General features: G+C 45.2%; 1 protein-coding gene across 3 annotated transcripts in view; it reads right to left on the bottom strand.

Moving 5' to 3' along the window:
- Nucleotides 1-17,220, bottom strand: part of LOC105495462 (VPS33A core subunit of CORVET and HOPS complexes) — a 35,403-nt gene that overhangs the window by 16,402 nt on the left and 1,781 nt on the right. For all 3 annotated transcript variants that reach the window (XM_071070912.1, XM_071070914.1, XM_071070913.1), the window contains exons 2-6: nucleotides 16,777-16,842; nucleotides 15,911-16,038; nucleotides 13,645-13,831; nucleotides 2,727-2,843; nucleotides 1,613-1,787 (exon numbers count right to left, since the gene is read on the bottom strand). In XM_071070912.1, the coding sequence (XP_070927013.1) occupies nucleotides 1,613-1,787; nucleotides 2,727-2,843; nucleotides 13,645-13,831; nucleotides 15,911-16,038; nucleotides 16,777-16,842 (673 nt within the window). The remainder of the gene's footprint in view (nucleotides 1-1,612; nucleotides 1,788-2,726; nucleotides 2,844-13,644; nucleotides 13,832-15,910; nucleotides 16,039-16,776; nucleotides 16,843-17,220) is intronic.

The following is a 17,220-nucleotide window of genomic DNA, read 5'->3' as shown; positions in this document are numbered from 1 at the left end:
TCCACATTTTCCATCGAGTGGCCTCAACCTTCTGTACCAGTTGTTTTTCTTTTTCTTTTTTTTTTTTTTAAGACGGAGTCTCACTCTGTCGCCCAAGCTGGGGTGCAGTGGCGCGATCTTGGCTCACTGCAACCTCCGCCTCCCAGGTTCACGCCATTCTCCTGCCTCAGACTCCCGAGTAGCTGGGATTACAGGCACCTGCCACCATCTCCGGCTAAGTTTTTGTATTTTTAGTACAGATGGGGTTTCACCGTGTTAGCCAGGAGGGTCTTGATCTCCTGACCTTGTGATCCACCCGCCTCAGCCTCCCAAAGTGCTGGGATTAGAGGCGTGAGCCACCGTGCCCGGCCCTGTATCAGCCGATTTTCTAAAATATTTCTCCAGCCATGCGCTCCACTCAACCACGCTGTTTGGCTCCTCATGACTTGTGTATGATACTGCCTGCCCCTGCCCCAGGATCTTCATCTAAACTCTCCGTGTCTTTCCAAACCCAGCACAAACGCCACTGCTTCCACCGCCTTCCTCAACTACTGCTGGCCGCAAGGATGTGTGCATTGCAAATGCCAGTGCCCTCTGTGGGAGACCCCCGGCCTCTGCTCACAGGGGACAATGACAGGCCTGGGCACTAAACTTCCGGCCAACTCTTGTGTCACCGACAACTGCAACTTGCTCAGATGTCACTGAATCCTAGTGTCTGAAAGTCAGAGGTCAGTATTTTCATTGTTTCAAGGGTTCTCGGATTTCTATGTAAAGGAAGCAGCTTTCTAACAGCCTTTGGAGGCATGGTCTGAGTATTCTGCCTCCAGTTATTTCTGGTTTTTATGGTATTCTTAGTTATTTTTTGTAGATATAAATATAGTTTGGAACACACATATATACGCAGACACATATATAACAATTTCTAACTGAAATAGACATGGCTATGCAGTTTTTCATGTTCCACATTTATTATTTTGATGGTTCCATAGTATTTTCTTTTTTTTTGAGATGGAGTCTCACTCCGTCAGCAGGCTGGAGTACAGCGGCACTATCTCAGCTCATGGCAACCTCCTCCTCCTGGGTTCGAGCAATTCTCTCACCTCAGCCTCCCAAGTAGCTGGGGCTACAAGAACGCGCCACCACACCCGGCTAATTTTTGTATTTTTAGTAGAGACAGGGGTCTCATCATGTTTGCCAGGCTGGTCTCGAACTCCTGACCTCAAGTGATCTACCTACCTTGGCTTCCCAAAGTGCTGGGATTACAAGTGTGAGCCATCATGCCCAGGTGGTTCCATAATATTTTATAATGTACTCATCCACTGAAATTGTTTGGAAAATTCTGGTAAGAAAATGGAAATTGAAATTTTTATGCAAACCTCACTGATCCCCTTTTTTGGAATGATTCCTCAATGCACGTTCTTAGGCTTTGGGCTTTCTTGGGCCAAGGGTTAGAAAAGTTTTATGTGTTGCTAAATTGCTAACAAAAAGGTCTATATTAATGTACACTTTGAATCATTAAAATTAGATCTCTGACTTCAAATTATGCTTAAGTGTGCAATATACAAACAGTAGTCTCCACAAAGGATATTCTTCTCATATTACCTATTAGTGAAAACAGATGTCACGTACTTACTGTTCTGAATGCCATAAATTTCATCAATGAGTCCTTCATATGTCAGCTGAGTGGCAAGAGGTGTTAATAAATCCACATTCCGATCAAGCAACAAGAGATTATCAAAAACGGGAAATATTGAATTCTGGCTTCCTGTAAACTCTCTCTTCATCCTGATCATCATATTGGCCACTTGCTGGAAACAAAACATTGGATGAGGTGGGGCCCTCCTGGGAATGAGCAGATGTGAAAATCTGTCTAAAACCAGCAAGGCAATCAAAAAAGTGAAAAAGGAGAAAAACTGGAAGAGTGTATTGCTAAGAAATAAGCAGCTCTAGAAAAGCACCTTGCTGTTGGCACCCATCCCAACACTTGCGCCAAGGAAGCTGCCATTTGCCAATGAGGCATAAAATCAGATCAGTATATTCTTGTGATTAGCAGTAGTTATGTTCTATGAAGTCACTGCAAACACTAAATTAGCAAAGATGCAACCATTGGTCCTGGGAGAAATGCAGACTTAGGTTCCTAGGAGCCTCTGGTCTCAATGTTTTTGTCATTTGATCAATACATAACCCAGTTTTATATGTGTTTCTGCTTAAAGATGCCTGACTTAACATAATTATTGATCATTCACACTGAACTGACAAGCCAGCAGCTCTGTGACTCATGCCTGAATGAAGCGTCTCTGACACACATAATGTCTCTGCCAGGCACACCACAGCCTTCTTGTGCACAGGACACCAGACTGCACCTCAGCCCTACGTTTGGGGGCCGTTTTAAACAGTGAAATCACCAAAAAAAGTACAGATGTGTGGAAAACATGACAGTGAGACTGTGAAAAGGACACTTGTTTGCAGTCCGAGAGCTGAAATGGGAAGGTGGAGTGTCACCTGCCTCAGCTGGGAACATGCACAGTGGTTACTCAAACTGTCACCACTGTGCACACCCACAAAAGCACCATGAGTACTGACTTGGAGGCTTATAAGTGCATTTTAATCAGTAGGCAAATTCATGAGTACAGTATTCGTAAATAATTAAGATCAACAGAATTTGTTTGTAAGGAGCTTCCCGTTCCTCCTCCCTTCTGTGGTGTGAAGGGCCCCTTCTTTACCACCAGAAAGCAGCTGGTTCTTACCCGAGCGCATTCTCCTTTCCCAAAGATCTGGGGGATCGTTCCGTACAGAGCTTGCAGGGTCATCAGCCCCTTGGCTGCATGGTACAGGCTTGTCTGGTCACCCTCCAGGTAGCACTCCTGTGAGGGGAAAGGCCAATTACTGCCAGGCCATGGGGGCCTCCCAGGGGTCCATCTCTGTTCCTGGGGCTGGGGTGCACCAACAGACAATAAAATCATTTCCAGTTATTTCACACTGTGCCAGGAAAATTGGGAACTCAAGTTCATTTTCCAAAACTGCTGCCTGTCAGACCAGGCCCTGAGGCTGGCAGCCCCAGGGTGGATGCAGCCCTAGAAGCACCTCTCCTGGGCAGAGCCGGGGCTTCTGGGAGAAACTGTTCACCCAGCATGCCAGCTCTTCTGAATAAGCTCTTAAATAAAAGACGGAAGAATACAGACTTACACTGAACGATGGGTTCCCATTCACTGGTGAGAGTAAACTCTGGCAGGACATGCTGGGAGAGCCACATGCTAATTACCGAGAAATACAAAGGACCACAGGAGAGAATACTTCATTGTTTTTACAAAGGATGAGGCAGATTTTCATGACACCTGACAACTGAAGGCCACAATCTCTTGAGTATGATCTCATTTTATAAAAAATATATATATTTGCACTGAAAAAAGGACCTCCAAATACACACAAAACCACCTGGGGGCCGGGCGCGGTGGCTCAAGCCTGTAATCCCAGCACTTTGGGAGGCCGAGACGGGCGGATCACAAGGTCAGGAGATCGAGACCATCCTGGCTAACACGGTGAAACCCCATCTCTACTAAAAAATACAAAAAAAAAACTAGCCGGGTGAAGTGGCGGGCGCCTGTGGTCCCAGCTACTCGGGAGGCTGAGGCAGGAGAATGGCGTAAACCCGGGAGGCGGAGCTTGCAGTGAGCTGAGATCCGGCCACTGCACTCCAGCCTAAGCGACAGAGCCAGACTCAGTCTCAAAAAAAAAAAACAAAACAAAAAAACCACCTGGGAAGGCTAGATGCATGGCTGTAACCCCAGCACTTTGGGAGGCCAAGACAGGAGGATCGCTTGAGCTTTGGAGTTTGAGACCAGCCTGGGCAACATAGTGAGACCCTGTATCTACACAAAATTAAATTAGCCAAGGATAGTGGTACGCATCTGTATCCGAGCTACTCAGGAGGATAAGGCAGGAGGATCACCAGAGCCCAGGGGTTTGAGGCTGTAGTGAGCTATGATCGCACTGCCACACTCCCCTCTGGGCAACAGAGCAAGACCCTACCCCTTTAAAAAAAAAAAAGAAAAAAAGACGGAGAGAGAGAAAAAACCCACCTGCGAAGTGAGAGGAGGGAAGCGGTCACTTTTGATACAGGTGGATCAAAGCACAGATTCTAGACTCAGGTTGCCTTGTTCTGAACCCAGCTATGTCACTTACTAGCTGTGCCCTGGGCCAGTTAGAGAATCTCTCTGTGCCTCAATTTATTCATATGTAGAAGGGAGTATAGTCCACATAGGGCAAGGATTACATGAGAAAAATACATGTAAAGCATTTGATCGCAGTACCTGAAACATATAGCAAATGCTCAATAGCAGTTAGCTTTTTTTTTTCTTTTGTTTTTGAGACGGAGTCTCGCTCTGTCGCCCAGGCTGGAGTGCAGTGGCGCAATCTTGGCTCACTGCAAGCTCCGCCTCCCAGGTTCACGCCATTCTCCTGCCTCAGCCTCCCATGTAGCTGGGACTACAGGCGCCCGCCACCGCGCCCAGCTAATTTTTGTATTTTTAGTAGAGATGGGGTTTCACCATGTTAGCCAGGATGGTCTCGATCTCCTGACCTCGTGATCTGCCCGTCTCGGCCTCCTAAAGTGCTGGGATTACAGGCGTGAGCCACCGCGCCCGGCCTAACAGTTAGCTTTTATATGGAATGATTTGGGTTTTTTACAACCATTATCCACTCATAAGTCAATACGGTACATTTTATCAATTCCCTCCACCCCTACCAACCCAACATGTCCCTGCTGTCCACAGCCAGAAATGAGAGGGCCCTGAGGGTCCAGGTCCTGAGGAAGAGAGAACGTGGTTGTCACTTGGCAGGCCCTCTGCCCCAGGGAGGAAGGATGGCAGACATGGTGGGGAGCATTTGGTTATTATTGAAAGTGTTGCCAGACTACTCTTTCGAGTGTGGTGTATTTTAACACTTCCCAGAATATGGCAGACCATCATTGAGAATGTCAAAAGACGGCCGGGCGCGGTGGCTCAAGCCTGTAATCCCAGCACTTTGGGAGGCCGAGACGGGCGGATCACGAGGTCAGGAGATCGAGACCATCCTGGCTAACACGGTGAAACCCCGTCTCTATTAAGAAATACAAAAAACTAGCCGGGTGAGGTGGCGGGCGCCTGTAGTCCCAACTACTCGGGAGGCTGAGGCAGGAGAATGGCGTAAACCCGGGAGGCGGAGCTTGCAGTGAGCTGAGATCCGGCCACTGCACTCCAGCCTGGGTGACAGAGCGAGACTCTGTCTCAAAAAAAAAAAAAAAAAAAAAGAGAATGTCAAAAGACACACTTTTTGGCAAAACTACTTAAAGCTCCAGATCAGATGAACATCCAAGGGCAAAAGACATTAAGGGCCAGGCACAGTGGCTCATGCCTCTAATCCCTGCACTTTGGGAGGCCGAGGGGGGGTAGATCATGAGGTTGGGAGTTCGAGACCAGCCTGACCAACATGGTGAAACCCTGTCTCTACTAAAAATACAAAAATTAGCTGGGCGTGGTGGCGTGTGCCTGTAATCCCAGCTACTCAGGAGGCTGAGACAGGAGAATCACTTGAATCCGGGAGGTGGAGGTTGCAGTGAGCCAAGATTATGCCACTGCACTCCAGCCTGGGCATAAAGCAAGATTCTGTCTCAAAAAAAAAGACATTAAGGAACTCCCCTCCAAATAGCATTCATATTTTACTTAATTTTTTAAAGTTGTACTACTACAAAGACAGCTCTTTTACAATATTTTTTAAAAGATGTAAAAGTTAGCAACAGATTTTAATCTTGTGGGTTTTTTTGTTTTTTGTTTTTTTTTTGAGACAGAGTCTTGCTCTATCGCCCAGGCTGGAGTGCAGTGGGGCAACCTCAGCTCACTACAACCTCCACTTCCCGAGTTCAAGCGATTCTCCTGTCTCAGCCTCCTGAGTAGCTGGGATCATAGGCGCCCACCACCATGCCTGGCTAATTTTTTGTATTTTTAGTAGAGATGGGGTTTTACTATGTTGCCCAGGCTGGTCTCAAACTCCTAACCTCAGATGATCTGTCTGCCTCGGCCTTCCAAAGTGCCACCACACCCAGCTCAGTAACCTTAACATTTAAATGCACATTTTTTTTTTTTTAACCCCAAAGTCTCACACACCCACACAACAGAATACCTTGCAGCTTGCATAAAAGAGGCAGATTTTATATATGCTGATTTTTATATATGCGAATAAAGACCACAGTACCTTAAGCAATGCTATTGAGCATTCAACTGGGCAGAACTCTAATTCTCACATTTTACACAGAGCAATGACATAGATGATCACAACCGTAACTCAAAACACAGAGATCTAGATGTGCCTCCTGAAGCCAGGAAACCACCAAGTTGTGCTCAGTATTGAAAATCACAGAAATACGATTATGTCATCTCCGTCAAAACTTGGAGTTGACTTTAAAATTAGGCTCTTAGGTAAAGCTCTTAGCTTTACCATCCAGATAAAGTCCTTTCTTTTTTTTTTTTCTGCCACTTCTTCCAACTCCCCCAAACCCCCCGCCTTTTTTTTTCGTTGTTGTTGTTGAGATAGGGTCTCGCTCTATTGCCCAGGCTGGCGTACAGTGGTGCGATCTCGGCTTACTGCAACCTCTGCCTCCTGGCTCAAGTGATTCTCCTGCCTCAGTCTGCCAAGTAGCTAGGATTACAGGCATGCACCACCACACCCAGCTAATTTTTATTTATTCATTTTTTTATTTTTAGTAGAAATGGGGTTTTGCTATGTTGCCCAGGCTGGTCTCAAACTCCTGACCTCAGGTGATCTGCCCACCTCAGCCTCCCAAAGTACTGGAATTACAGGTATGAGCCACCATGTCAGGCCAAAATCCTTTCTTTCTTTCTTTCTTTTTTTTGTTTTTTTTGAGACGGAGTCTCGCTCTGTCACCCAGGCTGGAGTGCAGTGGCGCGATCTCGGCTCACTGAAAGCTCTGCTGCCTCCCGGGTTCACGCCATTCTCCTGCCTCAGCCTCCCGAGAAGCTGGGACTAGAGGCACCCGCCACTGCACCTGGCTAATTTTTTGTATTTCTAGTAGAGATGGGGTTTACCGTGTTAGCTAGGATGGTCTCGATATCCTGACCTCGTGATCTGCCCGTCTCGGCCTCCCAAAGTGCTGGGATTACAGGCGTGAGCCACCGCGCCTGGCTTCAAAATCCTTTCTTTCTAAACAGCATCTTAGGTGAATGTACAAAGCCAAAGACTTGAAATTCTCAGTAGAAAATAGTTCTGGCCAGGCATAGTGGCTCAGGCCTGTAATCCCAGCACTTTGGGAGGCTGAGGTGGTGGATTACCTGAGGTCAGGAGTTCAAGACCAGCCTGGGACACATGGTGTAACCCTGTCTCTATTAAAAACACAAAAAATTAGCTGACATGGTGGCGGGCGTCTATAGTCCCAGCTACTCAGGAGGTTGAGGCAGGAGAATCACTTGAACCCAGGAGGTGGAGGCTGCAGTGAGAGATGGCACCAACGCACTCCAGCCTAGGCGGCAGAAACAGAGTGAAACTCAGTTTCAAGAAAAAAAAAAAGAAAATAGTTCTGCCCTTCCTTACAAATCATAAGTAACATAAACAGGTTATTTCTCCTCTGCACAGATTCTGTCACTCCAAGAGAGTTTGCTTCGGCTGCTACCAATTCCCATTAAATACACAAATATGGATTAATAAAAAATGGGTATACCATCACAGGTATGTGATAAAGCACATACAGAAAACTGTTAATGCAGAAGATAAGTGGTAGATAGATGGGTATTCACCGTACAATTCAATTTTTTGGTATACTGAAATTTTCCTATAAAATGTTAGAGGGAAATCTGTATTACCATCAGATGGGATTTAGTGTAAGCAAACCACTAGGGAACAGGGTACAAAAGAGCCAAGAGGGTTGGGCGCCGTGGCCCACGCCTGTAATCCCAGCACTTTGGAAGGCTGAGGCGAGAGGATCATAAGGTCAGGAGTTCGAGACCAGCCTGGCCAACATGGTGACACTCTGTCTCTCCTAAAAATACAAAAAATTAGCCAGGTGTGGTGGTGGGCACCTAATTCCAACTACTTGGGAAGTTGAGGCAGGAGAATCGCTTGAACCTGGGAGGCGGAGGTTGCAGTGAGCCGAGATTGCGCCACTGCACTCCAGCCTGGGCAACAAGAGTGAGTGAGACTCTGTCTCACAAAAAAAAAAAAAAAAAAAAAGCCAAGAAAGTCCCCTGGTTATAGCACTAGTTGGTAGTGCCACTGACTTCTACTGTCCCAGATTAACTTTTTTATTTTTCACTTTTTTCTGTGGCCATGTCTCACTCTGTTACCCAGGCAGGAGTGCATTGGTGTGACCACAGCTCCCTGCAGCCTCAACCTCCTGGGCTCAGGTGATCCTTCTGCCTCAGCCTCCTGAGTAGCTGGAATGACAGGTGCACATCACCATGCTTGGCTAATTTTTTGTAAAGACAGGGCCTCACTCTGTTGCCCAGGCTGGTCTCGAACTCCTGGCCTTAAGTGATCCTCCCACCTTGGTCTCCCAAAGTGCTGGGATTACAGGCATGAACCACTGTGCCTGGCCTATTTTATTTTTTTAAATAAGTTGCATTCCCCCCCTTTTGTGAAAACTGTCAACAAATTAACTCTTTTAACGAGGTGATCTCTGTAACAACACAACGGGGAAAAAAATGATTCGAATAATTTTATGTACTATACCAGTGGTTCTCTAAAGTTCTAGTCTCTACCTTCTAAGTATTTTATTGGTAAGAAGAAAAAAAGGCCAGGCACAGCAGCTCACACCTGCAATCCCAGCAGTTTGGGAGGCCGAGGAGGGCAGATCTCTTGAGGTCAGGAGTTCGAGACCAGCCTGGCCAACATGGTGAAACCCCATCTCTACTACAAATACAAAAATTAGCTGGGCATGGTGGCATGTGCCTGTAATCCCAGTTACTCGATGGCTAAGACAGGAGAATTGCTTGAACTGGGGAGGTGGAAGTTGCGGTGAGCTGAGATTATGCCACTGCACCCCAGCCTGGGTGACTGAGTGAGAATCTGTCTCAAAAACAATTAAAAAAAAAAAGTTCTAGTCTCCAGAGCAGCACCAGCAGCAGCAGCAGCAGCATCATAAACTCATAAATCAAAGAAACATGGATAAGTGTGATTATGTTAAAAACATACACACAGCCAAAACTACCAGAAGCAATATCAAAAGAAACGACCAAGGCAAAGGCAGCCTGCAAAGGGCGCATGTGCAGAGGGGCCTACATACAGACTCATTATCGGTAGCATGGCCTCCAACAGCATAGGGAGGAAAAAAGTGCCCTCCACTAGAAGGCTGATTGAATACATTATGGTACATCCAAACAATGGAACTTTATGCAGCTTCAAATGAGAATAACACAAGCATTGCCATATGTGGTAGAAAATGACTCAGATATATTATTAAGAGAATAACGCAACATACCAAAGTGTATATGTCATATGCTACTACTTGTACAAAAGTGGAGAGGAATTATATACTACGAGCTGTAGCTGCATATACTATCCCCCCCAAAAAAATAAAAAGAGAAATAGTGATTGCTTCTGGGATAAGCGGCAGTCTGAGAACTGGGGTAAAAAGTAGCTTCAGGCTGGGCACAGTGGCTCACGCCTGTAATTCCAGCACTTTCTGAGGACAAGGCAGGTGGATCATCTGAGGCCAGGATATCGAGATCAGCCTGGGCAACATGGTGAAATCCTGTCTCTACTAAAAATACAAAAATTAGGCAGGCGTGGTGGCAGATGCCTATAATCCCAGCTACTTGGGAGGCTGAGGCAAGATAATCACTTGAACCCAGAAGGCGGAGGTTGCAGTGAGTCGAGATTGTGCCACTGCACTCCAGCCTGGGCAACAAAGTGAGACTCTGCCTCAAAAAAAAAAAAGAAAAGAAAAGAAAAGAAAAAGAAAAAAAAAAAAAAAAAACGGGCTGGCATGGGTGGAAGCTTAAGAGTTCAAGACCAGCTTGGACAACTCGGTGAAACCCCATCTCCACTAATATACAACAAAATTAGCTGGGCATGGCAGCATGTGCCTTGTAATCCTAGTTACTTAGGAGGCTGAGGCAGGAGAACTATTTGAACCCAGGAGGCAAAGGGTGCAGTGAGCCAAGATCATGCCATTGCACTCCAGTCTGGGTGACAGTGTGAGACATCATCTCAAAAAAAACAAAAAAAAAGATTTCCTTCTTTGTCTGCAGAGTAGAAGATTTATGAAGACTCAAAAAGCACAATCTAAAAGAACAAAAGTGATATATTTACCTGCCTTAGGATGAAAGACTCACACTTCTGATTTCAAAGCTTATGGCAAAGCTACTGTAATCAAGACAGTGTAGTACTGGCATAAGGATGGACATACGGACATACAGATCAGTGGAAGAGAACTGAAAGACCAAAAACAGACCCTTACGTTTGTGAACAGTTGATTTTTGACAAGGGTACCAAGACAATTCAATGAGGAAAATACAGTTTTTCAACAAATAGTGCTGGAACAAACACATATCCATGTGCAAAAAACGAAATTTGGACCCCCACCTCGCATTATATACAGAATTAACTTAAAATGGGTTGAAGACCGAAACGTAAGATGTAAGAAAATCATAAGCTGGGCATGGTGGCTCATGCCTGTAATCCCAGCACTTTGGGAGGCTGAGGTGGGAGGGTTGCCTGAGCTCAGAGGAGTCTGAGACCAGCCTGGGCAACATAGTTAAGACCCGTCTCTTTGCCGGGCGCGGTGGCTCACGCCTGTAATCCCAGCACTTTGGGAGGCCGAGGCGGGCGGATCACAAGGTCAGGAGATCGAGACCACGGTGAAACCCCATCTCTACTAAAAATACAAAAAATTAGCCGGGCACGGTTGTGGGCGCCTGTAGTCCCAGCTACTCGGGAGGCTGAGGCAGGAGAATGGCGTGAACCCGGGAGGTGGAGCTTGCAGTGAGCCGAGATCGCGCCACTGCACTCCAGCCTGGGCGACAGAGCGAGACTCCGTCTCAAAAAAAAAAAAAAAAAAAAAAAAGACCCGTCTCTTTAAAAAATAAAAAATTATAAAACTCTTAGAAGGAAACCTCAGAGTGAATCTTTGTGATCTGGGGTAGACAACGGTTTCTCAGAGATGATACTGAAAGCACAAGTAACAAGAGGAAAACAGGATAAAAGGGACTTCATCAAAATGTAAAACTTTAGTGCATTGAACGACACCAATTTCACCAAGAAAGTGAAAAGAACTCACAGAACAAAAGAAAATATTTGGAAATCATATATCTGTAATCCCAGCTACTCAGGAAGCTGAGGCGGGAGAATCGCTTGAGCCCAGGAGGCAGAGGTTGCAGTGTGCCAAGATCGAGATCGCGCCACTGCACTCCAGGCTGGGTGACAAAGTGACAATCCGTCTCAAAAAAAAAAAAAAAGACAGAATAACAAGTACGTCCATGGGGATATACAACTGGAACCCTCACACACTGCTGCTAGGAGTACAAACGGTACAGCTTCAGTGCAAAAGTTTCGCAGCTCCTCCAATTGTTAAATGTAGAGTTACCACGTGACTCAGTAATTCTATTCCTAGGGGTGTGTGTGTGTGTGCATGTGTGTATTTATTTATTTATTTAAGACAGAGTTTCACTCTTGTTGCCCAGGCTGTAGTGCAATGGTATAATCTCGGCTCACTGCAACCTCCACCTCCCAGGTTCAAGCGATTCTCCTGTCTTGGCCTCCCAAGTAGCTGGGATTACAGGCATGTGCCACCATGCCCGGCTAATTTTGTATTTTCAGTAAAGATGGAGTTTCTCCATGTTGGTCAGGCTGGTCTCGAACTCCCAACCTCAGGTGATCCGCCCACCTCAGCCTCCCAAAGTGCTAGGATCACAGGCGTGAGCCACCACGCCCAGTCTCTACTCCTAGGTATATCTAAGAGAAATGAAACCATACATCCACATAAAAACTTTTCACAATATTCGCAGTATTGTGACAGCCAGAAAGTGGCAACAACCCATCAGATGTCCATCAACTGATGAATGATAATATCATTACAATGGGATACTATTCAGCAATATGAAGGAATGAAGGCCTCACACAGGCTTCAACCTGGATGAACCCTGAAAACATTATACTAAGTGAAGATGCCAGACACAAAGGACCACATATGTATTACAGGATTTCATTTCTAAGAAATCTCCAGAATAAGTTCAAAACCAGCCTGGACAACATAGTAAGATGCTGTCTCTCCAAAAAATAAAAATAGAAATAAAAAAAATTTTTAAAAGTTAGCCAAGTGTGGTGGCACATGCATGTAGTTCCAGCTACTCAAAATGCTGAGGCTGGAAGATCACTCAAGCCTAGGAGGTCAAGGCTGCAGTGAGGTATGATCATGTCACTGCATTCCAACCTGGGCAAAAGAGTGAGACTCTACCTCAAAAAAAGAAAAAAAGAAAACTCCAGAATAGGTGAATTCATACAGACTGAACTAGATTAGTGGCTGCCAGAGGCTGGGGGAAGGACAGATAGGGAAGGACTGCTACTGGGCATGGGAATTCTTTTTGGGATAGTTAAAATGTGCCATACTTAGATAGTGCAGATAGTTGCACAACTTTGTGAATACACTAAAAACCACTGGAATTTCACACCTTAAAGGAGAGAATTTCATGGCATTGTGAGTTTTGGTTCTGTTTTTATTTTTTTTTGAGATAGTGTCTCCCTCTGTCGCCCAGGCTGGAGTGCAGTGGCGTGATCTCAGCTCACTGCAACCTCCACCTCCCAGGTTCAAGTGATTCTCCTGCCTCAGCCTCCTGAGTAGCTGGGACCACAGGCACCCACCACCACACCCGGCTAATTTTTGTATTTCTAGTAGAGACGGGGTTTCCCCATGTTTCCCAGGCTGGTCTCAAACTCCTGATCTCAGGTGATCCACCCGCCTCAGCCTCCTAAAGTGCTGGGATTACAGTCATGAGCCACTTAGCTCAGCCAGTATTGTGAATTACAATAAATAAAGCTATTATTTTAAAATTTAACTACTTTTAATGGGAAGTGTCTACATGATAAAAGACATTATACAGAAAGTTAAGCCGGGTACAGTGGCTCACGCCTGTAATCTCATCACTTAGGGAGGCCGAGGCGGGCGGATCACAAGGTCAAGAGATCAAGACCATCCTGGCAAACCAACATGGTGAAACCCCATCTGTACTAAAAATACAAAAATTATCTGGGCATAGTGGCACACGCCTCAGCTACTCAGGTGGCTGAGGCAGGAGAATCCCTTGAACCCAGGAGGCGGAGGTTCCAGTGAGCCGAGACCACACCACTGCGCTCCAGCCCAGGTGACAGAGCGAGACTCCATCTCAAAATAAAATAAAATAAAATAAAACAACAACAAAAAACAAAGTTGAAAGACAAGTCACAGACTGGGAAGATACTTGCAGCTTTTATAACCCATAATGGTCAACATCTAGAATATACGAAGAATTACTCAAAGAGAAAAAAATGGGCAAAGAAAACGAACAATTTTTTGAATAGAAAATCTGAAGCATCAGTAAACATATAAAATGGGACTCAGCTTCACAGTAATCAATACTGTGATACTTTCACACTCAGAAACTGGGCAAAAATTAATGCCTCAAGTTAAGGAAATGCCAAACTTACTTTGAACGCACCCTCTGATTCCATGGATAAGAGATCCCCATCGAATGGAATGAGATCTAAGCTGTACTCCTCCCTGTGAATAAAGGATCCCAAGACTCCCAGATCCTTCAATCGCTGTTCGCACAACAGGCTACGGCGTGGCACAAACAGAATATGAAAATCTCTCGTTGGGCCTCGTCTATCTTCACTGCAAAGGAAGCAACATTTGTTAGCTTATGAGCTCCTAAAAGTCATAGACCACTTTGCTTTTTTTATCCCCACTGCCTGGCACACAGCAGGCACTAAATAAATGCTGGCTAGATAAATAATATAAATACTGACTCTCAGGCTGGGTGCAGTGGCTCACAACTGTAATCCCAACACTTTGGGAGGCCAAGGTGGGCAGATCACTTGAGGTCAGGAGTTCGAGACCAGCCTGGTCAAGAGGGCAAAACCCCGTTTCTATAAAATATACAAAAATGGCCGGGCACAGTGTCTCACACCTGTAATCCCAGCACTCTGGGAGGCCCAGGCGGGCGGATCACAAGGTCAGGAGTTCGAGACCAGCCTAGTCAACATGGTGAAACCCCATCTCTACTAAAAATACCAAAAATTAGCCGGGCATGGTGGCAGGAACCTGTAATCCCAGCTACTCGGGAAGCTGAGGAAAGAGAATCACTTGAACTCGGGAGGCAGAGGTTGCAGTAAGCCAAGACCACGCCACTGCACTCCAGCCTGGGCAACAGAGTGAGATTCCATCCCAAAATAAAAAATAAAATAAAATATACAAAAATTAGCTGGGTATGGTGTGCCTGTAATCTCAGCTACTTGGGAGGCTAAGGCAGGAGAATTGCTTGAACCCTGGAGGCAGAGGTTGCAGTGAGCAGAGATCCCACCACTGCACTCCAGCCTGGGCAACAGAGTGAGACTGTGTCTCAAAAAAAATAACCAAAAACTGACTCTCAGACAGAAAGTGTTACAGCTGTGCCCACTCTCTCTCTCTTTCTTCCCCGACAGGAAAGCAGCACTGAGTCCTGGCTAGAACTTTCTAGCATTCTCTTAAACCATTTATGGGGCATTAAAGCTCTCAGGTTTATTGAAATAGGGTATCTGTGTCTCACTAAAAACAAATGGTTCTTCAACCGAAGCAATGCAGCCACAAAGAGTCTTAAATTAAAATGAAAGATCACTCTTGACTCCCCGCCTTACTCTCCTTGACAGAGGACTTCCAAAAATAGCCCACATGCTTTTAAGATTTTAGGGGCTGCAACAATCAATTGTACCACAGAGTGGAGACTGGGCTGCGAGCACTTCCTCTATAGACTGGATGCTATATTAAATTTTAATCAGCTTTTTTTTTTTTTTGCTTATGAAATTCAAGTACATGCAGTATATTTAAAAATTACTGCTGGAGGTTTATTTTTTTAAACTAGGTCCTTTTTACTGACACAGGTTTAAGCTTTTGGCTATCCTGAAGGAATGGGGTTATAGGATAACCCTCCTCTCAAACTGCTGAGAACGACCTCCTAAGTTTCCCATCTTCTCTATTTTCAATTTTTGGGGGGTACATAGCAGGCACATGTATTTATGGGGTCCATGAGATGTTTTGATATGGGCATGCAGTGGGAAATAAGAACATCATGGAGAACAGGCGGGCACATCCTCTCAAGCACTTATTCTTTGAGTTACAAACAATCCAATTACACTCTTTTCTTTTTTTGAGATGGAGTCTCCCTCTGTCGCCCAGGCTGGAGTGCAGTGGCGTGATCTCAGCTCACTGCAACCTCTGCCTCCCAGGTTCAAAAGATTATCATGCCTCAGTCTCCCGAGTAGCTGGGACTAAAGGCACACGCCACCACACCTGGCTAATTTTTGTATTTTTAGTAGAGACGGGGTTTCACTATGTTGGCCAGGTTGGTCTCGAACCCCTGACCTCAAGTGATCCACCTGCTCTGACCTCTCAAAATGCTGGGATTACAAGTGTGATCCACCATGCCCAGCCTCACTCTTCAAGTTTAAAAATATGTAATTAAGTTATTATTAACTATAGTCCCTGCTGTGCTACCAAATAGTAGGTCTTATTCATTCTATTTGTTTTGTACCCATTAACCATTTCCAACTTGCCCCAGCCCCCATCTTCTCTTTCATATTCTTCCATGCTTATCCCAGTTTTTCAAAAGACCACCTTGCACTGGCAAGAGTGAGGGTCTTCCATGAGAAGGAGCTCATACATTAAAAGCATCATAAGGACCAAACTCTTTTAGATCAAACACAAGCTCTGAGATACCTGAGCACGTTTTCAGCAATTATATCCATCAACTCTAGCCTGGGTCTGACAAAAAAAATAATATTCTTGACATCAGCTGCCGGCAAACGATTCCCTTTAAGTGTGAACATTTTTTCCACTTCATGTTCCTAGGCAAACACATACACAAAAGGTTAACAGAAAGACTGAAATTTGCCTGTCATTTTCAGACTCAGAAATCATAAATACCCCCAATCAAGTGCACGTTAATATTTTAATATCGAAATTTAGATTCCCTCAAAGCCAAATACATAAAGGACAAAGTTTCAATATAAAGCCACTGGTTTTGTTTTTTTTTTTTCTGAGACGGAGTCTCGCCCTGTCACCCAGGCCAGAGCGCAACGGCGCGATCTTGGCTCACTGCAGCCTCCGCCTCCTGGGTTCAAGTGATTCTCCTGCCTCAGCTTTCCGAGTATCTGGGATTACAGGCGCGCACCTCCGTGCCCAGCTAATTTTTGTATTTCTAGTAGAGACAGAGTTTCACCACAGCAGCCACGCTGGTCCTGAAGTCCTGACCTCGCAATCCACCCGCCTCGGCCTCCCAAAGTGCTGGGTTTACAGGCATGAGCCACCGCGCCCGGCCTTAAAGCCACTGTTACTGCATCAGCATTCAAATGATGCTTACATGATGAACTATCAAAGACACCAGGTAATGGTCACATAATGCTAGAATCAGTACAGAATCACTGGCCAATGGATACAAAATGTTAATCGGGCACTAGTATTAGTGTTTATAAAGACCAAACAGCCTTGCAAACCAATGATTCAGGAAGAAATATAAAATCCTATCATAACTGCTAAAGTACAGAATTATTAATCCCTTAACAAAACCCAAATAGCTCATTTACCTTCAATAGTGAATACTGTGCAATCAGGCCAAAGGGTCCAGTTAGGTATTCATCCCAAACTATTGCCTGTAAGAGGGGAGAAACATTCTCTTATTATAGTTAATATCAGGAATTTTAACAATATCAATAAAAAATTGCCTATCATAAACAGGAGGAATATTTGCTTCAAATTCTGGGTTAAAAAATTTTCTCTTAGTGTTACAAGATTAAAATAACAATAAAGCAGAAAAAAGAATTTAAAAATGTTTGGGGTTTTGCTGTTATTTCATTTTTGAGACAGAGTCTTGAGTGTTGCCCAGGCTAGAGTACAGTGGTGTGATCTCGGCACACTGCAACCTCCGCCTCCAGGGTTCAAGTGATTCTCCTGCCTCAGCCTCCTGAGTAGCTGGGATTACAGGCATGCACCACCATGCCTGGCCAATTTTTGTACTTTTAGTAGAGATG

This window comes from Macaca nemestrina, chromosome 10 (genome assembly GCF_043159975.1).
Source record: "Macaca nemestrina isolate mMacNem1 chromosome 10, mMacNem.hap1, whole genome shotgun sequence".
NCBI lineage: Eukaryota > Metazoa > Chordata > Mammalia > Primates > Cercopithecidae > Macaca > Macaca nemestrina.
Note: the sequence above shows the minus strand (reverse complement) of the source record. Positions and strands in the feature narration are given on the sequence as shown.